Here is a 25,713-nt window from a genome sequence, read left to right as displayed (position 1 = left end):
AGCCGGACGCAAATACCCGGGGGGGTGGGGAAGGCATGGGAGAGGGAGTGGAGTGGGGGGGGGGGGTGTGTGGCGCTCGTGATTTTAAACACGGCTGTCGAGGAGGGGCCGCCGGGTGGCTCAGCGGTCAGAGACACCGAGCCGGAACCGCTGAGAGCATGGGTTCAGATCCAGATTTCAGCCGCCTGTGATTAAACTGGTGCGTTTAGCTGCACGACTCACTGCTGCCCACAACGTAGTTCTGCGGCCTAAAACACCTGCTATGCATGGTGCCCGCCCCATCCAAGTAATGTTCCTGGTTTCAGTCCTGCTTAGTTTCTGAGTGTCTGACGAGATTTGACGCAGGCGCCGGTGATTTGGTCATGAGAAGTGATTAATTTCAGAATATTTTCCTAAAATTACCGAGCGCACTCGGTAGCGGCAGTTTCACCCGTTGAGGATTTTTATGCGAAGCTGTTCAAGGAAATGCAACGATTAGGATCGAGTGCTGTGCCGAGTCTTCATTTGCCATGGTGATGGTTATTACAATAACGATAAAAAATTAGCACGTTTGGTATTCGCGCAGTACTTACAGCACGAAGCTATATCAAGAATGCCTGACGTTTCACAGACAAGTGTAGTCTGCCGGTATGGAGGTTACAGTGAGGGAAAAAAAGTATTTGATCCCCTGCTGATTTTGTATGTTTGCCCACTGACAAAGAAATGATCAGTATATAATTTTATTGGTAGGTTTATTTGAATAGTGAGAGACAGATTAACAACAAAAGAATCCGGAAAAACGCATGTCAAAAATGTTATAAATTGATTTGCATTTTAATGAGGGAAATAAGTATTTGACCCCGTCTCCATCAGAAAGATTTCTGGCTCCCAGGTGTCTTTTATACAGGTAACGAGCTGAGATTAGGAGCACACTCTTAAAGGGAGTGCTCCTAATCCCAACTTGTTACCTGTATAAAAGACACCTGTCCACAGAAGCAATCAATCAATCAGATTCCAAACTCTCCACCATGGCCAAGACCAAAGAGCTCTCCAAGGATGTCAGGGACAATATTGTAGACCTACACAAGGCTGGAATGGGCTACAAGACCAATGCCAAGCAGCTTGGTGAGAAGGTGACAACAGTTGGTGCGATTATTTGCAAATGGAAGAAACACAAAAGAACTGTCAATATCCCTCGGCCTGGGGCTCCATGCAAGATCTCACCTCATGGCGTTGCAATGATCATAAGAACGGTGAGGAATCAGCCCAGAACTACATGGGAGGATCTTGTCAATGATCTCAAGGCAGCTGGGACCATTGTCACCAAGAAAACAATTGGTAACACACTACGCCGTGAAGGACTGAAATCCTGCAGCGCCAGCAAGGTCCCCCTGCTCAAGAAAGCACATATACATGCCCGTCTGAAGTTTGCCAATGAACATCTGAATGATTTAGAGGACAACTGGGTGAAAGTGTTGTGGTCAGATGAGACCAAAATGGAGCTCTTTAGCATCAACTCAACTCGCCGTGTTTGGAGGAGGAAGAATGCTGCCTATGACCCCAAGAACACCATCCCCACCGTCAATCATGGAGGTGGAAACATTATGCTTTGGGGGTGTCTTTCTGCTAAGAGGACAGGACAACTTCACCGCATCAAAGGGACGATGGACGGGGCCATGTACCGTCAAATCTTGGGTGAGAACCTCCTTCCCTCAGCCAGGGCATTGAAAATGCGTCGTGGATGGGTATTTCAGCATGACAATGACCCAAAACACACGGCCAAGGCAACAAAAGAGTGGCTCAAGAAGAAGCACATTAAGGTCCTGGAGTGGCCTAGCCAGTCTCCAGACCTTAATCCCATAGAAAATCTGTGGAGGGAGCTGAAGGTTCGAGTTGCCAAACGTCAGCCTCGAAACCTTAATGACTTGGAGAAGATCTGCAAAGAGGAGTGGGACAAAATCCCTCCTGAGATGTGTGAAAACCTGGTGGCCAACTACAAGAAACGTCTGACCTCTGTGATTGCCAACAAGGGTTTTGCCACCAAGTACTAAGTCATGTTTTGCAGAGGGGTCAAATACTTATTTCCTTCATTAAAATGCAAATCAATTTATAACATTTTTGACATGCGTTTTTCTGTCTCTCACTGTTCAAATAAACCTACCTTTAAAATTATAGACTGATCATTTCTTTGTCAGTGGGCAAACGTACAAAATCAACAGGGGATCAAATACTTTTTTCCCTCACTGTATATGTGGTTAATACATGGTCTATACGTGGCTTGCTACGTGTTTTTTTCCCCCAATGAAGTGATTCGCGGGTGACTTTTGAAGTGTGGAACAAAAATGTCGACACGTGGCTGAAACTGTTGGTGCAACGACAGCTCAACGTTGGGTGGTGCGATGTTCCACATTTACTGGGCGGGCGTGCATTCTGGGTTTTTGGTCATTGAGGTCGATGCTCTAGGCCGCGTGACGAGGTGAAAGCTCGACCCCTGCCAGCATTATAAACGCCTCTTGCCATGCGCGCGTGTATTTACGCATACACACCTCCGCACTTTTTTGTGACTTTCTCCGATCTATGCGCTTCGTGACCGTGCTCACGAGTTCCTTCTTTAGGCGACTTGCCGCTCCTGCGATCGTGTAAATCATCATCACCGTACGTCGTACAGCGTTCTGAGATGCAGTCGCACCGACGACGCTATGCGAAATTAAATCATCGTCATTAACACTCTCACGGGCGCCGACCGAACAACCGGGAGAAGAAAAACAATCGCCGAAGACCGAAAAGGAACGCGCAAAAACCGAACCGCAAAGTGCGTTCGCACCTCCACAATTAGCACGGTCGTCGATGTTCGCACTGGACGAGAGGCGCAACATCTCCTCCCTCCCACCCCCGGCTCACCGGTGCTCTCCGTGGCGGCCGGGCCGGCCGGTGGGACTCGTGGTTCACCGTCCACGGCCCCAGCGACTCGTTGGCATAGAAGTCCATGGGGTAGCGCTCCTGCCATTCGATTTGCTTGATAGCCACCGCCGCCTGGGGGGTCGGGGGTAGGGCGGGTGGGGGGGGGTGGGGGAGGGGGGGGGGCAGAGGGATAAAGACGATGAGAGTGGACGGGGGTGCCGGCGCGGCGGGTACCAACGCACCGTCGCGCTGCCACCGGATGCGCATTCGATGATGGCGGCGGTCGGTTTGTATCTGTGTGACCACGCTGCAGCCTACGGTGGCAATTGGATGGATGGGCAGGCAGATAGAGACTCTTAAGTGTTGATCCTCTTCCAAACGATAATGATGCGAATGAGAACATTTGCGCGATGTAAATCATCACTGTTTCACCGAGTGCAAATCACCTACCAGCTACCCCGTCAATTTTTTTGAAGGCAGAACAATTTGTTTCCAATCCACTGCTGGATGAGGGTGCTTCCCGTATCTTGTGACAACCCGCATCTCTCCCCACCTTGCGTGTTCAATGATTGCATCGTTCCACATACGTTTTGGTCGGATAGAGCAAACGGATCGGTGGAATAACACTGAGTACCGCATCTCCCAATGAAAAGTGAACGCTTGACATGTCGCTAACACTGTGGAAGACTCTTTAAGTCAGGAGGGTCTTGCCACAATGGGATGTCTGGCCTAACACCAATGACGTTGTACATATGAATCATTTGGCGGGACCCTGGGGTCCCGCAAAAATCAGGTCAATAAATTTATTATTTTTCAGTCCACCCACTCGTGACCCCGACAGCAACGCGCCGCCCACCCAGACTCGCGCCAACAAGCGCCAGCAGCAGCAGCAGCAGGCGGCGATCGACACGATGGGCGCCACCCCACCGGCCAAACGCGAGCCCCGGGGGGCGTCCGCCGCAGTCGCGCGCAGGCAGTGAATTTAACGTGTTTATGTAATTTTTCAACTTTTTTACGAAACTTAGTGTCCCCGAGTAGCTCTCGACGAGGCCAATCGATTGACCACTAGTTTTGTTGTCGGTAAGGCAACAAGACTCGTGTCGCTACGCGGTTTTTCCCACCCCGGGGCAGTGATGGGACCCCGGGGTCCCGCCAATTGCTTCAAATGTTTACTGTTTTAAGCTATGGGAGGAAACCAGAGAACCTGGAGGAATCCTATGTAGAACAGGGGGAGAACGTACAGACATCACACAGAGAGGCGTCCGAGTCGGGAATCGAAACAATGTCCTTCCTGCTACGAGGCACAAGCATTACCACTGCGCCAAGAGAGAAGGAGAGAGAGAGAGAAAGAAAAAACAATAAAAGTGGCACTAAAAGGGAAAAAATACGATAGGTGATGTTTCAGGCAATGGGACCTTTTTCATGGCACATGTGCCATTACTCTTTACAGTGCAGCATTGCCAACGTAGCATCACCAAATAATAATTTGAATCTCAAATAGTCTGCTCTGTGTTGGCCTAATCTAAGGGAACGAGTAATGGCATCGATGCACCACCCCCCCTCCCCCGCCGCCTCGCCCGGAGATGGTACCAATTACCCCCAAGATGCATCGACACGGCGCGCGGAAGTCGATAGCGCCGCAGATAGGACGGCGATCGCGCGCGCGCTCTGACCGAGCGGCCCGTCAAACCGCGGGACGTCGCACCGTCGGCTGCTTGGATCCACGCGACAAGTTGCCATGTGATTGCAGCTCGGATCCACGAGAGTCGGAAGCGCTCGCACGTCTACGCGGGCGCTGCGCAGCGGTGGGACGTGCACCGTGAAGGAAAGGTCGACTCGTCGCTCGAGTCCCAGAAACATTGCACCTTCTGGTTTTGACGTTCCTCCTCCACCTCGAGGACAGCGGAGTCTTCTGTGAAAAAGAGCCGCGCGGCTCGTCGGACTCCTCCAGCGTAGGTAAATATTCAGATTTCCGTAACGTTCAGCCACTTGGGAACATCAAAAGGCCGACGGGCACATCTCGTTAACGAGGGCAAGATTCAAGAGGAGACACGAGTGGTGCGATTGTGGCAACGCAGACCAAACTATGGTAATATATTAAACCACTTGAGTTATTCTGCCCTCCCCTTCAATGGAGGAGGAACAGCAAAACTCCACGAACTCTCTCCTGAAGCTCTCTCGCGGGTAGCAGGCCTCGACACTAACATTTGGCTAATTGAACATATTGCCACTCACTAGAATATAACAGATTCGGTGAAGTGGACACCGACGGGCTATCTGCCCATGGATCGTGATGATGATGACGTGTGTGTGTGTATATATACATGCAAGGGATGAGTTTCAGATGTTTTTCAAGACTAATTTCATATTGTTTAAAATAAATTGATTGTTTACATTTTGTTCGTTTTCGTTCGTTCCTCAGTCCACTTGCCCGGATGAGGGTCGCGGCGGCATTATGCACCAATGTGAAATGTCTTCACGCTAAAATTTGAAGAAACAATCATGGGCAGAAGAGAAAGCGAAGGCCTTCAGAGCCTGAACTTTAACTTGAATAGCAGCAGGGATCCAACAGCACAGACATCTGGAGTGGTGGGGGGCAGGAGATGCAGACCATAGGAGCAGCACATGAGAGGAGTCAACCTCCCACCCAGCGGACGTATGAAAGATACATAACTCGGCAAAACCGCAAATATGTAAATTAAACCCTGCATTTCCCCGGGGCCAGCCTCTTACATTTGATAATTATGCAATATTTTTTTTTGCTGGGGTGGCGTGGGGAGAGAGCAGCCTTACGTGGACAGGTGTCGCAGAACAATAAAATGCCGAGAGACGCGATTCTAATCCCAGCGTGTAGCTAATTACAGCGCAACTCCAATAATGTGGCCGGTTTATAACTTACAGGTGGTGCGTAGGGTGGGCGGGCGGGCGGGCGGGTGGGCGGGTGGGCAGGGAGGGAAGATGAGAAAGCGTCAGCAACTGCCGGCGCATTAAATGGCTCACAAATACATTTACGGGCCAACCATCCGTGCGCAGTTTGCAATCTATCAAGGCTGTGCCAATTACCTGCTTTCCTTTTTTTTTCCCTCTTCTCCATTCTTTTTTTCTTTCAAGGACGAGCCAAAACTAATTAGAAATATATTTCTTATCGCGATGAGCCAGAACAATTCGAGGCACTCCAACAATGTTTCTTTCGCATTTCATTTTCTATCTGAAGGGCTTCCGCAGAGATGCGTGCTGCTGGCAAGGGCCGCGTGGGCTACGTCGGTCGTTATCGCTCGCCGAAAACTACCGCGCGAGCAATTACATCGCAGAATGAATTAAAAACATCACAATGGGAAATGTTGAGCTTAAATCTTAAGTTAAAAGTTCAACGGAAACATTCTTTGTAAGTTCCACACACAGGGGAAGCGTATGTCTGCATTATTCCTACGGCCACCAGATCACCCTGAATGTGGCCGAGTCTCAGAAGCTAAGTCGGGCTGAGCCTGGTTAATACTTGGATGGGCGACTGCATGGGAATACCAGGTGTTGTCTGCCACTGGGAGTGATGCGCGTTGCACAGTAGTCAAAACGATATACGTATTTCTGAGAGATGGAATTTATCCAAAATTAAGTCACTTAAAACTAATTTTACAACGATCTATTTTTTCCGCATACAGTTTGTGGGAAACTTGGCCCTGAGACCCTTCAACTCAATCGCCCACTAGAGAAACCTATTCGATCACCGGGCGGCTGAAATCTAGACTCGGACCCAGGTATGTCCTGCTATGGTCGGGCTGTGCACCGACATTTTTGACCATGAGTTCCACTGGCAAATGAAATGGGATTATTATTCGGAGGGTGGAGCAATGGTACAGCGGTTAGGACACTGTGCCACGAAACCCGGCGACCCGACTCAGGTTTTAATGCGCAGTGTTGGTAAACATGAGATACACGGCCCACGGGGAAAGCAGAGGACTGGGGTTTGAGAACCACTGGTCCACATAATAGCTTTAAAAATGTTAAATTGAAAAATGTCAATTTTTTTATCTGAAAAAAATCTACTCATTTCAGTGCCTTGATCTCCTACGAGATTATACGGCAAAACGCGTAGCATTTTGACCTCTGAAAGCACGGCCAACATGACCTTCTTCCAATACTTAAATACCACTCTTCGCATTCAAATTTGTTAATAATGAACAAGCCAAGTTATTAAAGATCTGTCTGCTAAAATTCTCCTGGCCTACAGCAGCACCCCCGCCCCCTCCCGCAAGAGGTCGTGACCTCCCGAGACTCCATTGGAAACAGGAAGCATGATGGATTGATTGATTGATTAATGATTGATGTTAAAATCATTATTTTAATTAGAATGTTCAGTGCAACTGTACAATAGAGGATGGCTGAAATGTGGTCAGGCACATGAGTGTCAAGCCGTGAAAAAAAAAAGAGGGGAAGGTGGAAGGAGGATACACAACTTTTTTTTCGAAAAAAATATTTTTGCCCAAAATAAATAAAAACCGCTGTGAGAGCTGAAAAATGCAGCTTGATTACTTTTTTTTTACTTGAATAAGATTTTTACAACAAAAAAATGTAAACGTGGGCTTTCACGACGAATATTCCTGATTGGGTTCTAAATTGTATGCAAGTATAACATTGTCAAACTTTCTGCTTGCTTTTCAACACTGCTGCTTTGCTAAAAAATATAATTCATTGGTACATTTGCACCCACATGACAAACTTGCTTTCATAATGCTCACACCGTGACCTAATCCAACATGAACTAATCTTGAATCACTCCTTAATGCTCAACATTCCAAACGGGAACCCCTCCACCTCATACAGCACAACTGAATCCATCGCAAAAGTTTCTGACGACTTAAAACAACCATTTTAAACAACCACTTGTTACAGTTGCTAAGGTCGCAGCCCATTCGTCAGGGACGCCAAAGTCAACGGAGGTTATACCCGAGGAGTCCAAGCAACCTGCTTTGGCAAAGTGCAAGTTGGATGTTTGTTTGTCAGTGGGCGACGATAACTCGCGTTCGATCCCTTCCACGTCGTCGTCGCCGTAGTGGAAGAGAAGCCCTTTGATTAGTTGGTGCAGCGGTGCATTTACGGAGCGGCACTCGCCCTCCTCCACACCTCCCCAGGGCATGAAAGGCTCCAGCCTCAGCGGGGGAGGAACAGGCCTATGATGGCAGCTGTGAGAAAACACACGTTCCCCGCTGTACTACCGGCACGGTTTGCCATGTATACGGTTCTCCCATGCAGTTTGCCATGTGTATGGCTCTCCGACGTTGTTTGCCATGTATATAGCTCTCTAATGCGGTGTCAGCTTGGGCCGTGCGCTATTCGGCACGATGTCCGACGTTTCGCCGCACGTGCTGGACACTTCGTAGGTAAACTAATTCCAGTGACTTGACTTCTTAAAACCATAGATCTGGATCGAGTTGTCTTTGTGGCTGAAGCTGTTTGATGGTACCGCACCACGCCGATGTTTTCCACCCTCCGCCAGTATCCCGCAGCCGCTGTCACGTTAGACACACGATCTTTGGTCTTCCCCGGAAATCGTGGAAACCATGGCAACCGAAAGCTAATTGTAACCGATAAGAGACTTTCAGTTTTCCTCGCCGCTCGTTGCAGAGGTGTGTGCAGTTCCGGTCCGGCAGGCCACCCCGGTTATCACTGCGGGTGTGCTGACCGTACAAATACACGCTGTTTGCTTCAAGTCAGTCCGCCGGAGTTGTGTTGCAAGTGTGTTCATTCCGAAAAAATTACAACGCAAATTGCTCAACCGGGATTACACGTAGCAGCAACATCGCCCCCCCCCTCCTCCTGTGAAACTACTGCAGACCGTGTCAATAAACCATAACGCCTTCCCTTCGTGATGGCCTTGTGCTATGAGAAATGCCACGAAATATACTAAACTATGATTATTATCATATGAAGGGCCATTGTTGCCCAAACCCATTGCCTACAATATATACTATTTTCATTTTAAAGCTGCAGCGTTATTGTGAATGTGTTGAGTGGAACAGAGGTCGCCCTTGCAAAAAGAGGCAATGTTGTTTCACGTGTCTCAATGGATTTATTTCATCTCATGGTTAAATAATGGATACCACCACTACCACTACTCGAAGGCATATACTATCGCGCAGTCAGCTTAAACACTCCACATGCATTAATGATATGAGTTCTTGTGAGAGCATCGTGCCTATTTATTGGACTACGAAGATGGTCGAGATAAAAAAAAAACAATATTTATTATAAAAAAAAACCCCAGATAAACGTACAAAAAAATAAAAAAAATGGTCATGATGTAAAAACTGAGTACTTGCTTTTACGAGAGATTTATATCAGGTTTTAACAAAATGTTTATTATGAAGGCAATATGGCAGAGGGTACATAAATGTTTAATGGTTAGCGTGGATGGATGCAGCCATCTGTGCTGCCACCTCCGCCACTTTCTTTCACGGGCACTGCCCTGAATCTTTAAGAGTTCAACGACCGTGCGCCTCTGGTTCTGAATATTGAATCCAAGAGGCACGCGGCAATTAAGGGCGAGCGTGTTAACTCTGACGTGTGGGCTGTAGATTTAAAACCGTGGCGAGAACTCGAAGAGACCAGGATGGGTCTCTCATTGGCAAGAGTGATGAGCTGGGGTGGGGGGGGGTCACAGAAATGACAAAGCCAAGACAAATAAAATGAGGTACAGCTTCGAAGCACACAGAAATCGGCACAAAAATCAACGGTGCACATGTCATTACCCGTTTTGCTATATATGTGTGGCAAGAAATACCCTGGACACTTGCAAATGAGATGTTCCATCTCAAGGGATTAGCCAGGCGAAATATTTTAAATAATATCCATTGCACATTCAATAATGCTATTTGTTGCTGGCCACTTGGCGTTTTCGGGAACCCCTGCCACCGACCACCCCCAACCCCCCGTGGTAATTTGATGAATTGCCGAGATTTGGGGGTAAATATTCAATCCAAACATCTATCGATCTCAGCTTTCAATCTACCATGTGATTGGTTCAGTTTTTACAGTTTTACACGCTCATTTCCATGAATGGAAATAAAACGAACTTCTTACGAATATCATCATCGGCCACGATGAATCCACTGCTGGTCGAAGGCACCCGCAAGCCGTCAAGAAAATCCACCCAGCGCCTGCGCTCACACGACCCGATTTCACCGCTCAATCTCCGCCGGTCCACGCTACCCCCCCCCCCGCACGCCCCCCCACACCCCCCCCTTCCCCCGCCGTGCTTCAATCGCTTTGCGCGCAACTCCCGCGGAACGTAAACAACGGTTGTTCGCGCGCGCGATTCGATGCGCGGGCGTGCGCGTCGTGAGAATCTACGAGACTCGACGCTAGCTCATTACGCGCCAACGATCCATGGCACCCCGATGACAACAACAACAACAACAACGATCCCCCGCGCAGTTACGGTCATAAAAAAATAACAACCCATAATGCCTTCTACCGTCAACGAGCAATAGCCGACTGCGAGTTCATAATCAAGAGCGTCCTTGGGAAAAGCTAGGGGTCACATTGTCCGCAAATGAGTCTCAAATGTTTTGCACACTGGTAGTTTGTAGCCAAAGGAGATAACGACCACACGGCATGTTGCTTCGTTGTTTTATTTTTGTTGTTGTGCTTTCGGCGTCATGTCTACGAGACCGAGTCTCCCCCCATTCGCAAGTCAGCGCATCACGCTGTCTGCCGGAGAACGGTCCGCAGAAGGAGATGTCACAGAGCTACTTCTGAGATCCCTCCGAGTGGCCTATTATCCACACTTAGGGGGCTGCTCTTCCTCACGCCCCGCTATTGAGATTATGTTCATTGTACGGCGGTCAAATTAAATTTCTTTTTCAGTCCAAGCAGCTGTAATTGTAGCCAAATGAAGTGGGAAAATTACATTATAATTGTGTGCAGTACACCCGTTACTGGGCCGAAACCATTAAACTAACTACACTTGAGAGCCTGGATTAATCATGGGCAGCTGATAACCAGGTTCGAATCCAGGATCTCAGTGGTGTCAGCTCAGAGCTGACCTCAAACCTCTGGGCGAACTGTGCGAAGATTATTCATAAAAATGTATTATTACAAATAAAGTGGAAAATAATAAAGGTTTTAAAAAATACCCCAAGAAGTAAATAATCCGCAATATTAGTTTTTACGTATTTTGAAAGTTTAAACTGAGAAAGAAGATATAAATGAACGTTTGGGAGAATGGAATTATTTATATCGGGCAAGGAAAAAAAAATAAACAAAAATCTACAAAAATTAAAAATTAACAAAAGACTCCAAGGACTGCACACAGCATCTAAGCGCATAACTTTTACTCATTAAAAATGCAAAGATTTACGCTATTTCAGGTCAAACTAATTAAAGACATCTGAGTGTGCATTATTGCAGATATGCATTTTATGAATACTTGTAACTGCATTAGCACATCCATATGGGTTACACGCGGTGGACAGGAGGGGTACACAGTTCCGTTCGACCTTCCGGCAAGTCATTTGAAACAATGGTGCAAGCTTCCTAAACCACCCTGCCTCTGTCCACCGAGCAGTCGTATAAATGGGCAAACGCCCCAGTTAGCCAATCGGCGTGCCACGTGTGGTAGGTGGGGCAAAGTATAGGTAACTCCCAACTCTTCCAAGACGTCTGGCCCAGTGTGGAAGATTAGGCCAAAAAAAAAAAAACCCCTTCAGAGGGGCTCTATTAGAGCTCCCTCGAGCGGAGGTTTTTATCGCCAGCAGCGGCAATAATCATGAAATTGAAGGGCTGCGCCCTTGCCTCTCTCGTCAGGACCACGTTAAACCGGCTTCCGGCTTGTGTACCATTCATCCCTCTTGGGCACAGGGGAGCATTAAAATAAAATCACGAGCCGCGATCAAGCAAAACAGCATCTAGTAATAAAACGAGACCTGCGTTAAACGCGTGCATTTTTTTACCTATTTGGATGCAGTGACTATAAATCAGGAAGAACACTGCTGTGTGCATCGGTAGCGAGCAACAACGTACATTTAATTTTAATATTTACTGTTATTATATCTTTGCTCGCGCACCGGTACCAAGCGGACGCGTGCAACCGACGGTTCGCGATCAAAACGCGGGCACGCCTACCGGTGTTTGCGAAATAAAAAAAAAATATAACGGTCTGCCAAAATCTGCCTGCTTAGCTCTCGGCGCACAAGCGCTGACACGAGGGTTTGTCCTGCTGAGAGCCCAGCTGTTCGCTCACGGGATCAGGGTTCGCTTATCATCGGTATAATCAAGCTGGTTTATATACAAAACATTTTTAAACAAAATCTTGGCCCGATATTCGGTTTCGGCGACACGCGCAATATATTTTTGCAACGGGGGGGGGGGGGGGTGGTCACGTGGACGTGGTGACAGAAGCGAGTGGTGCCAGGGATTTGTTTGTTCCCGCAAGCGGTGTGGGCGCCAGTACCGCTGCTCGTGCATGCCGATTATAACCGAGGCGGCCTTGTTAATACACAAATACGATTTGGCACTTTTTAATGGTGTCCCCAGAGAGCACAGGTGGGGTGGCGGTGTGGCTGACGGAGAGGGGAGCACTCGTGCCAATGATTCCGGGGAGGATGCGCGGCAGATTGCATTCCGTGGGGTATTCCGTACCGTGGAAATGTGAATATCGTATTCATTGGATCTGTAAGGCGGCTCCGGAAAGTAAGACGCGCCGTGCGTTTTGGTGGGGTCATTAAAAAATAATTGCGATTTTAGTCGTGACAATACGGTATCTGGGAGAGTCGCCACTTCTGGACATCTGTGAACGAGAACTTCATAGCTCATCGGATTCCTCCAGTCTAAATAAAGATTCTGATGATAATTACCAACGGGCTACGGAGACATGTCTTGTGGAAGATTACTCCAGGCTATTACAGGCGATAACAAGCTTGTCTTCCGGGAAGGTCATGCATTAACAATGCAGAGCCATCTTCCAGAAGGGGAATATAAGAAAATGAACACGCAGATTAAGAATGGTGAGAGAAGTCTTCTGGAAGGTAATTCTGACCAACTAGACTGGGAACACGTCCTCCGGACGACAATGCGTCCTCCGGATTACGGGACGCACGCCCCAACATCGCGGCCATGGCACGACCTGGCGGCGGCATTCCCATCGCTGGTTGCAGTGGTTCATGGCTCGTGGTTTGTGGTGCACGGTCTACGGTTCGTGGTTTGTCCGTGGTGTGTCCGTGGTTCACACTTCGTGGTTCATGATTAGTGGTTTGTCCATGGTTCGCGGTACACAGTTCATAGTTCATAGTACGTGGTTCGCGGTTCGTGGTTCAAGGTTTGCAGTTCATGGTTCTTCATGGTTCATGGTTTGCGGTTCATGGTTCATGGTTCTTCACGGTTCGTAGGTCATGGTTCGCAGTTTATGGTTCTTCATGGTTCTTCATGGTTCTTCACGGTTCATGGTTCATGGTTCTTCATGGTTCATGGTTCTTCATGGTTCATGGTTCTTGGTTTATGGTTCATGGTTCGCAGTTCATGGTTCTTCATGATTAATGGTTCTTCATGGTTCATGGTTCTTCATGGTTCATGGTTCTTCATGGTTCATGGTTCTTCATGGTTCGTGGTTCATGGTTCATGGTTCGCAGTTCATGGTTCTTCATGATTCATGGTTCTTCATGGTTCATGGTTCTTCATGGTTCATAGTTCATGATTCTTCACGGTTCATGGTTCATGGTCCTTCATGGTTTATGGTTCATGGTTCTTCATGGTTCATGGTTCTTCATGGTTCATAGTTCATGGTTCATGGTTCTTCATGGTTCTTCATGGTTCATGGTTCTTGGTTCTTGGTTCATGGTTCGCAGTTCATGGTTCTTCATGGTTCATCATGGTTCATGGTTCATGGTCTTTCATGGTTCATGGTTCTTCATGGTTCATGATTCTTCACGGTTCATGGTTCATGGTTCTTCATGGTTCATGTTTCTTCATGGTTCATGGTTCATGGTCCTTCATGGTTCATGGCTCTTCATGGTTTTTCATGGTTCTTCATGGTTCATGGTTCATGGTACTTCATGGTTCATGGTTCATGGTTCTTCATGGTTCATGGTTCTTCATGGTTCATGGTCCGTCATGATTCATGGTTCTTCACTGTTCATGGTTCATGGTTCATGGTTCTTCATGGTTCATGGTTCTTCATGGTTCATGATTCTTCACGGTTCATGGTTCATGGTCCTTCATGGTTCTTCATGGTTCATGGTCCTTCATGGTTCATGGTCCTTCATGGTTCATGGTTCATCATGGTGCTTCATGGTTCATGGTTCTTCATGGTTCATGGTTCTTCATGGTTCATGGTTCTTCATGGTTCATGGTTCTTCATGGTTCATGGTTCTTCATGGTTCATAGTTCTTCATGGTTCATGGTCCTTCATGGTTCATGGTTCTTCATGGTTCTTCATGGTTCTTCATGGTTTGCGGTTCATGGTCCTTCATGGTTGATGGTTCTTGGTTCATGGTTCTTCACGGTTTGTGGTTCATGCTTCTTCATGGTTCATGGTTCATGATTCTTCATGGTCCATGGTTTTTCATGCTTCATTGTTCCTAGTTCGTGGTTCATGGTTGGCTGTTTCCAGTTCACAGTTTGATTCCAGCGGGCTGCCCATATCGACCACCAATTGCGTGCCGTGCACTCCGCGTCATTCGGGACGAGAAGGCCGTAAAAAAAATTGCCGCGAATTACTAACCCTGTGATTATACACACAGCAAGATCGCTCCCCTCTAGTGAAACATCAGCTGACTAGGGTCCGTGAAACCCCACCGCCTTGCTTCGCGATATCCTTGCCGATATAAGGCACGAATTCCAAATGTACTAAATTGCTGTTGATGTTAAACATTATACTAACGGTACAAATGGAGAGTCTGCTGCATATCCGCAAACCCATCCCCACAACTGCAGCAACAGATTTGATTTTCACACGTTTTGATTTTTTCCGTGAATTTCTTTAAAAGCGCCCGGGTGCCGATTGCACAGAAGCGACTGCATGCTGTTTGTCACAAAGCCTCTGCATGGAGGGAGAGAGAGAAATCAAAAGAGCTGCAAGAAATGTAACCCATCAAGTTACATTCTTCTCCCGTGCGGAGGAATTCTCACTGATGTCCTAATTCCATGGTGGGCCTTTGATGAAGCACGTTGATCAAAATAATTAAGTGGTATTTGTATTTTACTTTCTTATTTTGGCTCAAAACTTTTCATCTAGCGGCTTCTTGAACGACCAGAGGTGACGGCGTTTATGAACGAAAACAACTGTTACGTTTTGGTTGTGCAGCAAATCGATTTTAGGTTACGTAAATTGCTCTTAATTCAGTAGACAAAGATCCCCCGTATCGCCTTAACATACTGCTGGGGCAAGTGCTGTTAGTGAGCAACATTGAAGGCCGGCAAGGCACATGAAGGGGTGGGTGGCCAGCACCATGCCTGGCCACCTTTGCCTCCCCAGTCGCGATGTTTACAAACCACACCATGTAATCATTTGAGGCTGAGTCGACCTAGGGGAGGCCCAGAACCGGTTCAGAGTGTTGGCCATGAGCGGGAATCGCACTCGGGTCATTAGGTTCGTAGCACAGTGTGTTAACCGCTATACTGCCGGTACCAACACACACACACAAACACGCACGTCTGATAACACAGCAAGATCCGTTATAAATAAAAACATAATTTTGAGAGCTCCGTCATCAACTGCTGATTGAATGCCTCCCCATTGCATGTTGGTCTCGGGGGATGTTTGACCATACGTCACTGTGCTTGTAAGTGCAGGCAGTGATCCAGCACCGTACTGGTTCAGATATCACTCGCCACTCATGTTAGCCGTGGCCAGCCATCAAATTCAGGAATAAGAGTTTGTCGTGCAGCTCAGAGTGCAGCCGGCTAACCACTGCGCCACCATTCCCCACCCTGAATAAAATATTCATTTTCGTTCAAAGCATTTGTAATCCAGCAGCATCAACGACTTCAGGTAACGATGTTTATTATTATTAACATTATTATCGCCGCATTTCGGCCAAGCAGGATATCGATTGGAGGCTACAGAGCTGTCTCGCTTTGGTGAACCATGCACAGCTGATTGCGTGAAAAAATACAATGATTTCCCTTGTTATTATATTTTATTCAATTAACGTACACACATTCCACTTCACGTGACCGATCTTCACAATGTACTAAATCAATCACAAAACATAAAAGGATAATAATCGATAGATTAGAATGATGAATTAGTTGCTTTAAAAACGAAACAGCTTTTTACCTTTCTCTCTCTCCAAGATTAAATGGAAATAAGACCATCAAAAAGTAGCGGCCGCTTGGGCAGGGCAGGTTCGCGAGATGGAATGACGACCGGCAGGGTTAGCGGATAACAATGGGGTGCGCGTCCCAAGAGTACGCCTACTGTGGAGATGGAATGATGAATGTCAGCTCGTGCGCAGGTGGAACGTTGCCATCACAGGAGCGCCAGCGATGGCGATGGCTCGTTGGACGCCTTCATCCGACGACGGTAGCAGCGCTCGGTGAGATTTTTTGAGCAAACGGCAACAAGCACTGTGCCAAAAGTGATCTTTTTCTCATTACGCTCAAGCCGTACGTTACTCTAAGTGCGGTCAATATTTGCAGATGGTCGGGCATGTCGCACAGGGGGTTCATTGAACAAAGCCCGCGGCATCACATTGTGCCTGCAGCTGGGCCTACAACAGGGGCATATGCTGCTTAATGAATTAAGGACGGAGCTACCGAAATGTCTGAATGAGTCATCATCGTCGTCGTCATCAGTAGGAGCCATGATCAATCCACTGCTGGATGAAGCCGCCACCGCCCCCCCCCCCTCCGCCACTCGCCCCTACACCCAACCTGGCGCCATCTCTCACGTGTGCAGGTGTCGGATAATCCAATCCGACACTTGCACACGAGCCGATTATTGCCTTGTTTCTACCGTTATTGTCCAAATGCAAAAAAAAAGTTTTGGTGGAACGGTGGAGGTGAGAGTTTGATTCCCGGCTACTGCCAACATGAGTGCTGTGGGATATCTGTCTTACCTGTCCTGGGGTCCCCCCCCCCCCCCACCCTCTTCACCATCCAGGACAGTCCTGCACATGAGCTGATCTAGTCGCTCCATCTCCGTGGTGAAAGTTTTATTTACAATGAGCACGGTTTTAAGTAAACAACCATTCCTTGGGTTGGCCATGCCCATGACTCTCACCTCTTTTAGCCAACATCTATTCCGGCATCAGGATAATGAAATGGGATCGCCGTTGTGGGGTGGGGGGTGGGCGGTGGTGGGTGGTAGTGGGAGGGTGAATCATTAGACACCCACCTCGTAAGGAGTGAGAAGCGGCTTGCAGAACGCAGTCCCCCAGTCGATGGATAATCTGGGGCAGGCAATCTGCACCCACCTACGGAGACACAATCAGATCCCTCGTCAGTCCGCGCTCACACGCAGGCCCACCGCCGGCAACGCGACAAGAACAACAGCAGCAGCACCACCAGGAGTGTCGCCAAAACCACTACCACAACCAGCACTGCCCGCCATCACCACAACCAGCGCCGCCATTACTGCCACCAACAGCACCGTTACCACTACAAGCACTACCACCAGCACCACCACCAAAAACTGCACCACCACCATCACCGCCAACACCACTACCACAACCAGGACTGCCCACCATCACCACAACCAGCACCGCCACCACTGCCACCAACACAGCACCGTTACCACTACAAGCACTACCACCAGCACCACCGCCATCAACAGCACCACCACCGGCACCGCCAGCACCACTACCACCACCAGCACTTTTACCACTACCACCACCACTACTGTTACCAGCACCACCACCATCAGCACCATCAGCACCACCGCCACCTACACATGCTATCACACACATGCCGAGTGCAGCGGTGCAAGACACAAACGGGCAAATAACAAACAATGCAGCCAAGAGCTTTACATTATTTGGATTCCGCCTGTTTACCCAGGAAAGCCTCGCCGATTCTCAAGGCTCTTTTTCGGGAGGGTCCTGCCAGGTTTTCACAGTAGGCGGCCGATGTTGCTATGCGTACAGTGATCCAAATCGAGTGATTTTCAAGTAATTTTGCAACCTTTGGGAAGTTTTGGTCAATACTATTAAGTACAAACGCCACACGGACAGGTGCCTGAGTCAGGAATCGAACCCAGGGGCCTTGTTGCTGTGAGGTGCACCACCGCGTCTCGCATATAACATTAACAATGGGTATGAATTAAAGGGGAGCTGCTGTCGCCGTTTTTTTTTCTGTTGCAATGAATTAAAGACCCAGAGAGATCCTTGTCACAAATCAATGTGCCTGGCGATGCTTATAGCTGACGCTTATCGCTGCGACGTGCACCTCGGAAGCACGGAAACAAAATCGAGCGGTAAAACTCCTCTTGAACATGGACCTTTAGCCAATCCAATGCTGGATGAGGGCTCCCCCCAGTCTGCCGCCACCCCCCCCCCCCCGCCATCTCCCGCTACCCACCCATGCCGTGCGGTTCCTAGGCCACCGTCATCTGATCATACTTCAAACAGCTGGTCAGTGTTGACTGGTTAACACGTGGATTATATAGACATTGGGGTAGCGTATAGCATTGGGCTAACATATAAACATTGGGGTGGAGCACATAAGTACACCACAGCTATGCATTCTGCTGCACCTATAAACTCTGATGCCCAGAGCATAGCCCCGCAGCCTACGAATGTACAGGTTATGTTGAACTTCTTTCGCACCGCATCGGAGGTGAGGAGGCGGGGGGGTAGGACAACAAAGCATGTACGTGTATGTATGTTTAATTTCTTTCGCACAGTACGTAGCCAAACGTGCTAATAGGAGGCACGGGGGTGGTGGGGGGGGGACAGCAATGCAACATGCTTCCAAGGTGGAGAGGGGCCTCATCCGGCAGTGTGTCGACAAAACAGCGTGGGCCGCACACGTGTACATAACTTGCGCATTAATATAAATACATGGGAACTATTTTTTCTATCAATATTAATACACGTGCATATTAATACACGGGAATGATTGTTTTTTTAGTTAACATTAATACACGGGAGCTATTTTTATTTATTTATATTAATACACGTGCATATTAATACACGGGTTCTATTTTTTCTATTAACAATAATACACGGGAACGATATTTTTTATTAATATTAATACACGTGCATATGAATACACGGGAAACTATTTTTTTATTAACATTAATACACGTGCATGTTAATACACGGGAATTATTTTTTGCTTAAATAACATTAGCACACATTAACTATTTTTAGTAAAATTAATATTAATACACGTGCATATTAATACACGGGAAACTATATATATTTTTTTATCAATATTAATACACGTGCATATTAATACACGGGATATTTTTTTTTTATTTAAATAATATTAACACACGGGAACTTTTTTCTAGTAAAATTAATATTAATACACGTGCATATTAATACACGGGATAATTTTTTTAATTTAAATAATATTTTTTTTAGCACAATTAATATTAACACACGTGCATATTAATACACGGGAACAACTTTTGTTTTTTAATTGCCGCTAGTGAAAACGACGAGGGGCGGTGTTGATGAAATGTCTCTGCGACCGGACGGGGCAGCGACTAGGCAACGCCTGCGTGGTTTTCACTCTCGGAGAGACGCCTACCGTGGCGTGGGTGCGTGCGTGGTGAGTGTGGTGCTTCGCGCCCTCCCCTACCACCCCCCTGTGATATCAGCACAGTGCACCGATTAAAATATGTTTTAACGCTCTGCCCCAAAATGGTTCGATCAAACTCTATGGCAACGGTCTGGGTAATGATGCAGCGGTGGGGGCTTGGTTTCGGGGATGGGGAGGGGTGGGGAGGGTTCATCGATTAATTTATATATTTATATGCTCTCTCCATTCGTTTCTTTCTTTTAAAAAGGTTGCAATCAAAAAGGTAAAAAAAACAACTAACTATTACAGGCTTGGCTGATATTTCACAACAAACAAACGTTTTTTCTATATATATAGTACGTACAGCGCTCCTAACCCTGTGAGAAAAAACAAACATTGCTAGTTTTTTTTTAAGAAGAAAAATAAAACAGTTGAAAAGGGTCAATTTGATTGGCACTCTGACAAGAGTCTGCAGGACAGATTCAACGATGCGGTGAGTCGTCGTCTGAAAAGCTCGCCGCTGAAGCTGGCGTTGCACGTGCGACAACGGTCACTCGACGTTTTTCGGCACCGCGCCAAAACGTCGGCCAAATCAAATCGCGGCATCGAACCGACCGCGACGCTTCGGCGTGTGAGCCAGGTGGGCGTGTGGATCGTTCCACCGCTGAGGATGAGACCATCTTGATACCGGCAAAAACAAAAAAAAAGTCCCATAGATATAACCGCTCAAACTCGAGCAAATTTATGATTTTAAATTTGCATTGTACTTGTGCCGTTTGCCTTTTGCCGTTATTGTCTGGTCCAACACCGGTGGTGAGACAAGGCCATAATGGAGGCTGTCCCTGGTGTCGGACAATTAGATTCAAGGACAATGCATACATTATCAAGTCATTTTGCCTCGTTTTACCACGAGAATGTGCGTGGTTAACGCAGACTTTATGGCTTGTGATGGGGTGTCTATTTGGCGTTTGAACATGTGAACACCTGTATTCTTGCCGGAGAGGGTAAAATCCTTTTCTTTTTGCCATCAAGTATGAGGCCAGTTGAACGAAGCGCGGTGGGATTACCAAAATAAAATTAAAAGAGACTGGACCCGTATCCTGGTCGGGGCTTCGCTCAGCCCATCATCATTCCTCCGGTTATAAAATAACTACCGCTCCGTCTGGTGCAAGTCAACGGTCATTTGTCTTTTGTAAATATTAAACATGCTTGTAGCGAATTTTCACAACAGGCACAGGGCGCTCAACAAGGAGACGAGCAGGAAACCACATCTGACCTCATAACGTTCTTATTACGACTAATTTCAATTAACCTGCTAACCATTACACCTATCGCCATGAATAAAGGTGCATTTAAAACCGAATTTCCGATTCGCGCGATTGGCTACGTCCGGTGCAAAAGAAGTTGAACATAGTACAAAACATGTCGCACTTACACTATTTTTGGCAACAAATTGGATTTTTTTTGTGTGACGCTTTAAAGTTGAGAATCGTGACCACGGCCTCCGGTTGAGGATGAGAGAGCACCCGCAAAACTCTTTAAGGGTTATCTTGCCATCTCAGTGAGAAGGAGCACACAAGGGCAGCGCTAATAGATCTGCCTGCCTGCCTGCCTTGACTTGCCTGCCGAGCGCGATGGGATTGGGGAAGCTACAGCAGTCTGGCTCCAACAAGCAGAGCGCCACTGTCAAGTGATGCACTTCATCATCCCACATCCGCCAAAACCCTTTTACCGTGGCTCAACCGTTATTACTTTACGGCACAACACGGCCAACACCGCCGCACTCGCTCTCTCACAGTTCAAAGGTCACACGCGATCCTGGGGATGCTTCCATCGCGGCAGCCAGGGCCCGTGGGAGGCCCGATGCCCCCCCCCCCCCGCACTCTCACCGCCCGACTGCCCCACCTCTCACCAGATCACTTAGATGCTCCTCTGCATAATGGCGAGCGTGCGCATGAATTTTTCAGACAAACAGCGTAGCGACTGGAAGGTGCCGCTTCGCTGTCGGAAGGTTGTAAGTCAGGGGTCGTGCTCGTTCCATCGCTCCCCACCAGAGTCGATAAACCTGGCACCATTTCGATTTAAAGCTTTCGTGACTGCAGGGATTCATATTCTTGGTTCTTTCGGTAAAGTCACGTAGAAGGGACATAATAAAATAATAAAAATATAAAACAATGAAATTCTCACCACATTTCGATCGCAACACATGCAATCATCATCAGGCCGTGAGAATTAAATTGTTTTATTTTTATTATTTCCCTTCTACGTGACTTTACCGGAAGAACCAAGAATATGAACCTGGCACCACTTCGTGGAGAAGTCTAAGGAGGCTATTCGATGGAAATACTCTCCTCTGCCACAGGGAATGTGAATTTTCACCCAACGACTCAGTCCTCTAAACAGGAGACCATTGCCATCCCTTGCCTATTTGAACGATAAACAACTGAGACCTTTTTGGCTTTTAATTAACCCAATTTTAAACGTTTCCTAACTTGTCTTTGTAATTTGTTTGTTTTTCAAGATGAGTGTCCTCTTTTGACGTAAACACCAGTGAGTCCCGTTGCCACGAAACGCCGCGCATCACACAGTTTCCTCTTCGTATGTCCGTATGTTAAACTTCTTTCGCACCGTACGTAGCCAACCGTGCTCATCAGCGGTGCGGGGAAAGGACAACAACCTTAACATCAAACGCAGTTCTGAAGAAATTGGTTTTCAATCCAGATTTAAAAGTGCACAGCTCCAGTGGATTCCTCATATCGGAAGGAAGAGTGTTCTAGACGGCCACAAAAGAGCATCTGAAAGCCCGCAATGCGGTGACCGTCTTTTGTTCGACGGGTAAGACGAAAAAAAAAACGCCGCTGCTGCGAGGATGACTGGATTTCGCGTGGTTGATGCTTGACGCTCCTTGGCGAGATCAGCAAGGTATCGTGGTTCATTTGAGGGGCCGTGGTGCCGTCGACAAAGCGTCGGGTTCTCGTTCGACGAACGTGCCGAGCGGAGCGTACGACACGGAGCGACGCGGCGTGGTGCGGTGCAGTCTTACGCGTCCACGTCCTGGAAGAGGCGCAGCTTGCAGGGGAAGATTTCCGAGAGGAGGAGCCGCACACACTTCCGTCCGGCTCTCTGCAGGCTGTCCTCCACGTGCTGCGCGACATCAACGATGGGCAACAGAGCGACGCAGGCGTCACACAGCGGGCTGCCGAACGTTATCATTCTAAGGCCCTGTTTTAAAAGGCTTGGCATTTTGGGGACACCACCACACTAACCCACCGGCCCCTGAACACAGCTATCTGATGTGTTTTTGGGGTTGTACTGCATTTTGTTCGGCTTTCACGTTATTCAGGCTCTCACCTGGTTCAGCCTCTCACCTGGTTTAGGCTCTCACCTGGTTCTGGCTCTCACCTGGTTCAAGCTCTCACCAGGTTCAGGCTCTCACCTGGTTCAGGCTCTCACCTGGTTCAGGCTCTCACCTGGTTCAGCCTCTCACCTGGTTCAGGCTCTCACCTGGTTCAGGCTCTCACCTGGTTCAGGCTCTCACCTGGTTCAGCCTCTCACCTGGTTCAAGCTCTCACCTGGTTCAGGCTCTCACCTGGTTCAGGCTCTCAACTGGTTCAGGCTCTCACCAGGTTCAGGCTCTCACCAGGTTCAGGCTCTCACCTGGTTCAAGCTCTCACCTGGTTCAGGCTCTCACCTGATTCAGTCTCTCACCTGGTTCAGGCTCTCACCTGGTTCAGTCTCTCACCTGGTTCAGCCTCTCACCTGGTTCAGGCTCTCACCTGGTTCAGGCTCTCACCTGGTTCAGGCTCTCAACTAGTTCAAGGTCTCACCAGGTTCAGACTGGCGTATGTATTCGGGCTCTCACCTGGTTCAGGCTCTCACCTGGTTCAGGCTCTCACCAGGTTCAGACTGGCGTATGTATTCAGGCTCTCACCTGGTTCAGCCTCTCACCTGGTTCAGGCTCTCACCTGGTTCAGGCTCTCACCTGGTTCAGGCTCTCACCAGGTTCAGACTGGCGTATGTATTCAGGCTCTCACCAGGTTCAGACTGGCGTATGTATTCGGGCTCTCGCTCCGCGCTTTCGGAGTTCTCGATGGAACATCGTGTCCAATTTGCGAAATATGCACGCATTATGAATTGTGCTAATTATTATAACAACCCAAAAAACATATCATCGGAAAACTGTACAGGCCAGCCTGGGGAGGAAAAAAAAACCCTACGCATCGGTACGTATTTGACACGCTCAAGGACGAGGTTTACCGTGCGATTCGTCACCCACACCGCGGTAGAAATTCAATACCAATAGCGAGAGCGAGACTCGAACGCTGGGCATTGGTGAACGTCGTGGAAGCAAGGAGCGTTAACCACTGCCAAGCGAAGGTTCGCCGAGCGGCAATCCTGGATGTTGCGTGCCGCTGCTCACGAACTAATGAATGAAACGACTTAATTACAGTGACATGAGATGTAACTGGGTGGAGTGGTTAGGGCACTGCACTGTGAAACCGGTGATCCGCGTTTGATTTGCGGCCACGGTTAACATTGGTGGCACGTGATATCCGAAGTGGTCGTGGGCTTTTTCCCCTTCACGAAATCCGAACTGACGGGCACTTCCGATTAGCACGGTTGGCTACGTACGGTGGGACAGAAGTTGAACGTACATACATACGTACATGTTTAAAAGTGACCAAAAACCCTCACGACACGCAGAGCATTGGAGTCACATTCGTCCAGAAGTGGATCGACAGTAGGCAATAAGAGAGAGGCAACTACGGCACACGGTCAGACTTAGGGTGTAACGACTGGGCAGGCTATCCCAAAGATCATAATTGACCGAGGCGAGTAACGGCTAAGTAATTTTGACTTTTCAGCACTTAATGTAGTGTTTCAATATGTTTTCTCTCTGCTGCTCAAACACAAACAGTTCAAGGTGGAGGAATGGGTAGGGGGTCAAAAGTTTACAAATACCGAAGGTGAAATAAATGAATTCTGTTCATAACAAAAAAAATCAACAAGGTCAATAAAAAGCACACACGTGAACTAATCAAATGCGCACAAGCATACGCTGCTGGACAATGAACGCGAACGTGGCTTTGGAGGATAATAAACACTTTCGCGTAAGGTGGGCCACACGCAGTCGTTCAGAAAACAACGAGAAATTCAAACGCGTCACTAGGCGGGCTGGCGAGGATGCATGCGCGGGGGAAGGACAGCGGCGGGGGGGGGGGGGCACGGGGCATCTGAAATCGTTTCGACCACCTCGCTCGGTACACAGGAGGTCGCGCGGGTTCGACTCCGACCCTGGTGCCCGTCGTATATTTAGAGTTTGCATTTCCTCCCAGTCCGCCGTGGTCGCGTGGATTTTTCTCCGGCTGTTCAGGTGTTTTCCCTCGGCATTTAGAATCAAGCGTGCGCTTAAGAGTATTTGGCTGCTACGAATGTCCACGTGATAAGCCACTTCGTTCAGTAACCATTTGTGGCCAGGTCGCTTCTGAAAACGAGCTTCCCAGCTCAGCGGGCCTTACCTGGTAAAAAGGGGAGGGGGGATGAAGGTGATTATTAATTATTACATTATTATTTTAAATATAATTACATTTAAAAATAAAACACACCCTGACGCTCGTCCGTTGCCTTATTCGGACACGTCATTATTAAACCGGGGGGGGGGGGGGGAGAATTGAGAAATGTTCATGAGCCGAGATAAAACTGAATGGTCTTTCCCGAGGCCGGCTCTCTCTCTCTCTCTCTGTTGTGCAGCCGTTCCACAGGAGTGCAGAAGGACAGCAGTGCGTAGGTATTCATTATCACTCTGCAGCGCTCTGGGCGGTGAGAGGGGGGGGGGGGCACACCAAACGGTACTTTTAAGGCAGCCGATCGGCTCCACGTCATTTGCACGGGGTTCATATTCTCGCCACGCTTTACATACGCCTAAACCGTCGACGCTTTGATATCTTCACCGTCAAATTGCTTCTGATATACACCGTTCATCGTTGTTCGTCTACGTACGTATGCACACTGAAATTCCTTCGCGCCGCGCGTAGCCAACCGTGCTAATCGGAGGTGCGGGAACGTGTCAATGCCGCGGTCAACCACTGTTCAACGCGACTCTCGCTTAGCTTCGTCGTCTGTGCCGTTATCAACCAATCGCCCCGAACGGCT

General features: G+C 48.1%; 1 protein-coding gene across 3 annotated transcripts in view; it reads right to left on the bottom strand.

Moving 5' to 3' along the window:
- The window catches only part of DPH1 (diphthamide biosynthesis 1), a 121,991-nt gene that overhangs the window by 13,121 nt on the left and 83,157 nt on the right, over window positions 1–25,713 (bottom strand). For 2 of the 3 annotated variants that reach the window (XM_032967819.2, XM_076072594.1), the window contains exons 9-11: window positions 22,604–22,704; window positions 17,210–17,288; window positions 2,881–3,012 (exon numbers count right to left, since the gene is read on the bottom strand). In XM_032967819.2, the coding sequence (XP_032823710.2) occupies window positions 2,881–3,012; window positions 17,210–17,288; window positions 22,604–22,704 (312 nt within the window). Of the gene's footprint in view, window positions 1–2,880; window positions 3,013–5,966; window positions 9,517–17,209; window positions 17,289–22,603; window positions 22,705–25,713 lie in introns of those variants that run through there. The other variant, XM_076072593.1, reaches the window with a different exon arrangement.

Source organism: Petromyzon marinus, chromosome 38 (genome assembly GCF_048934315.1).
Source record: "Petromyzon marinus isolate PM22_M1 ecotype Great Lakes invasive population chromosome 38, UKy_Petmar_22M1.pri1.0, whole genome shotgun sequence".
Classification (NCBI taxonomy): Eukaryota; Metazoa; Chordata; class Hyperoartia; order Petromyzontiformes; family Petromyzontidae; genus Petromyzon; species Petromyzon marinus.
Note: the sequence above shows the minus strand (reverse complement) of the source record. Positions and strands in the feature narration are given on the sequence as shown.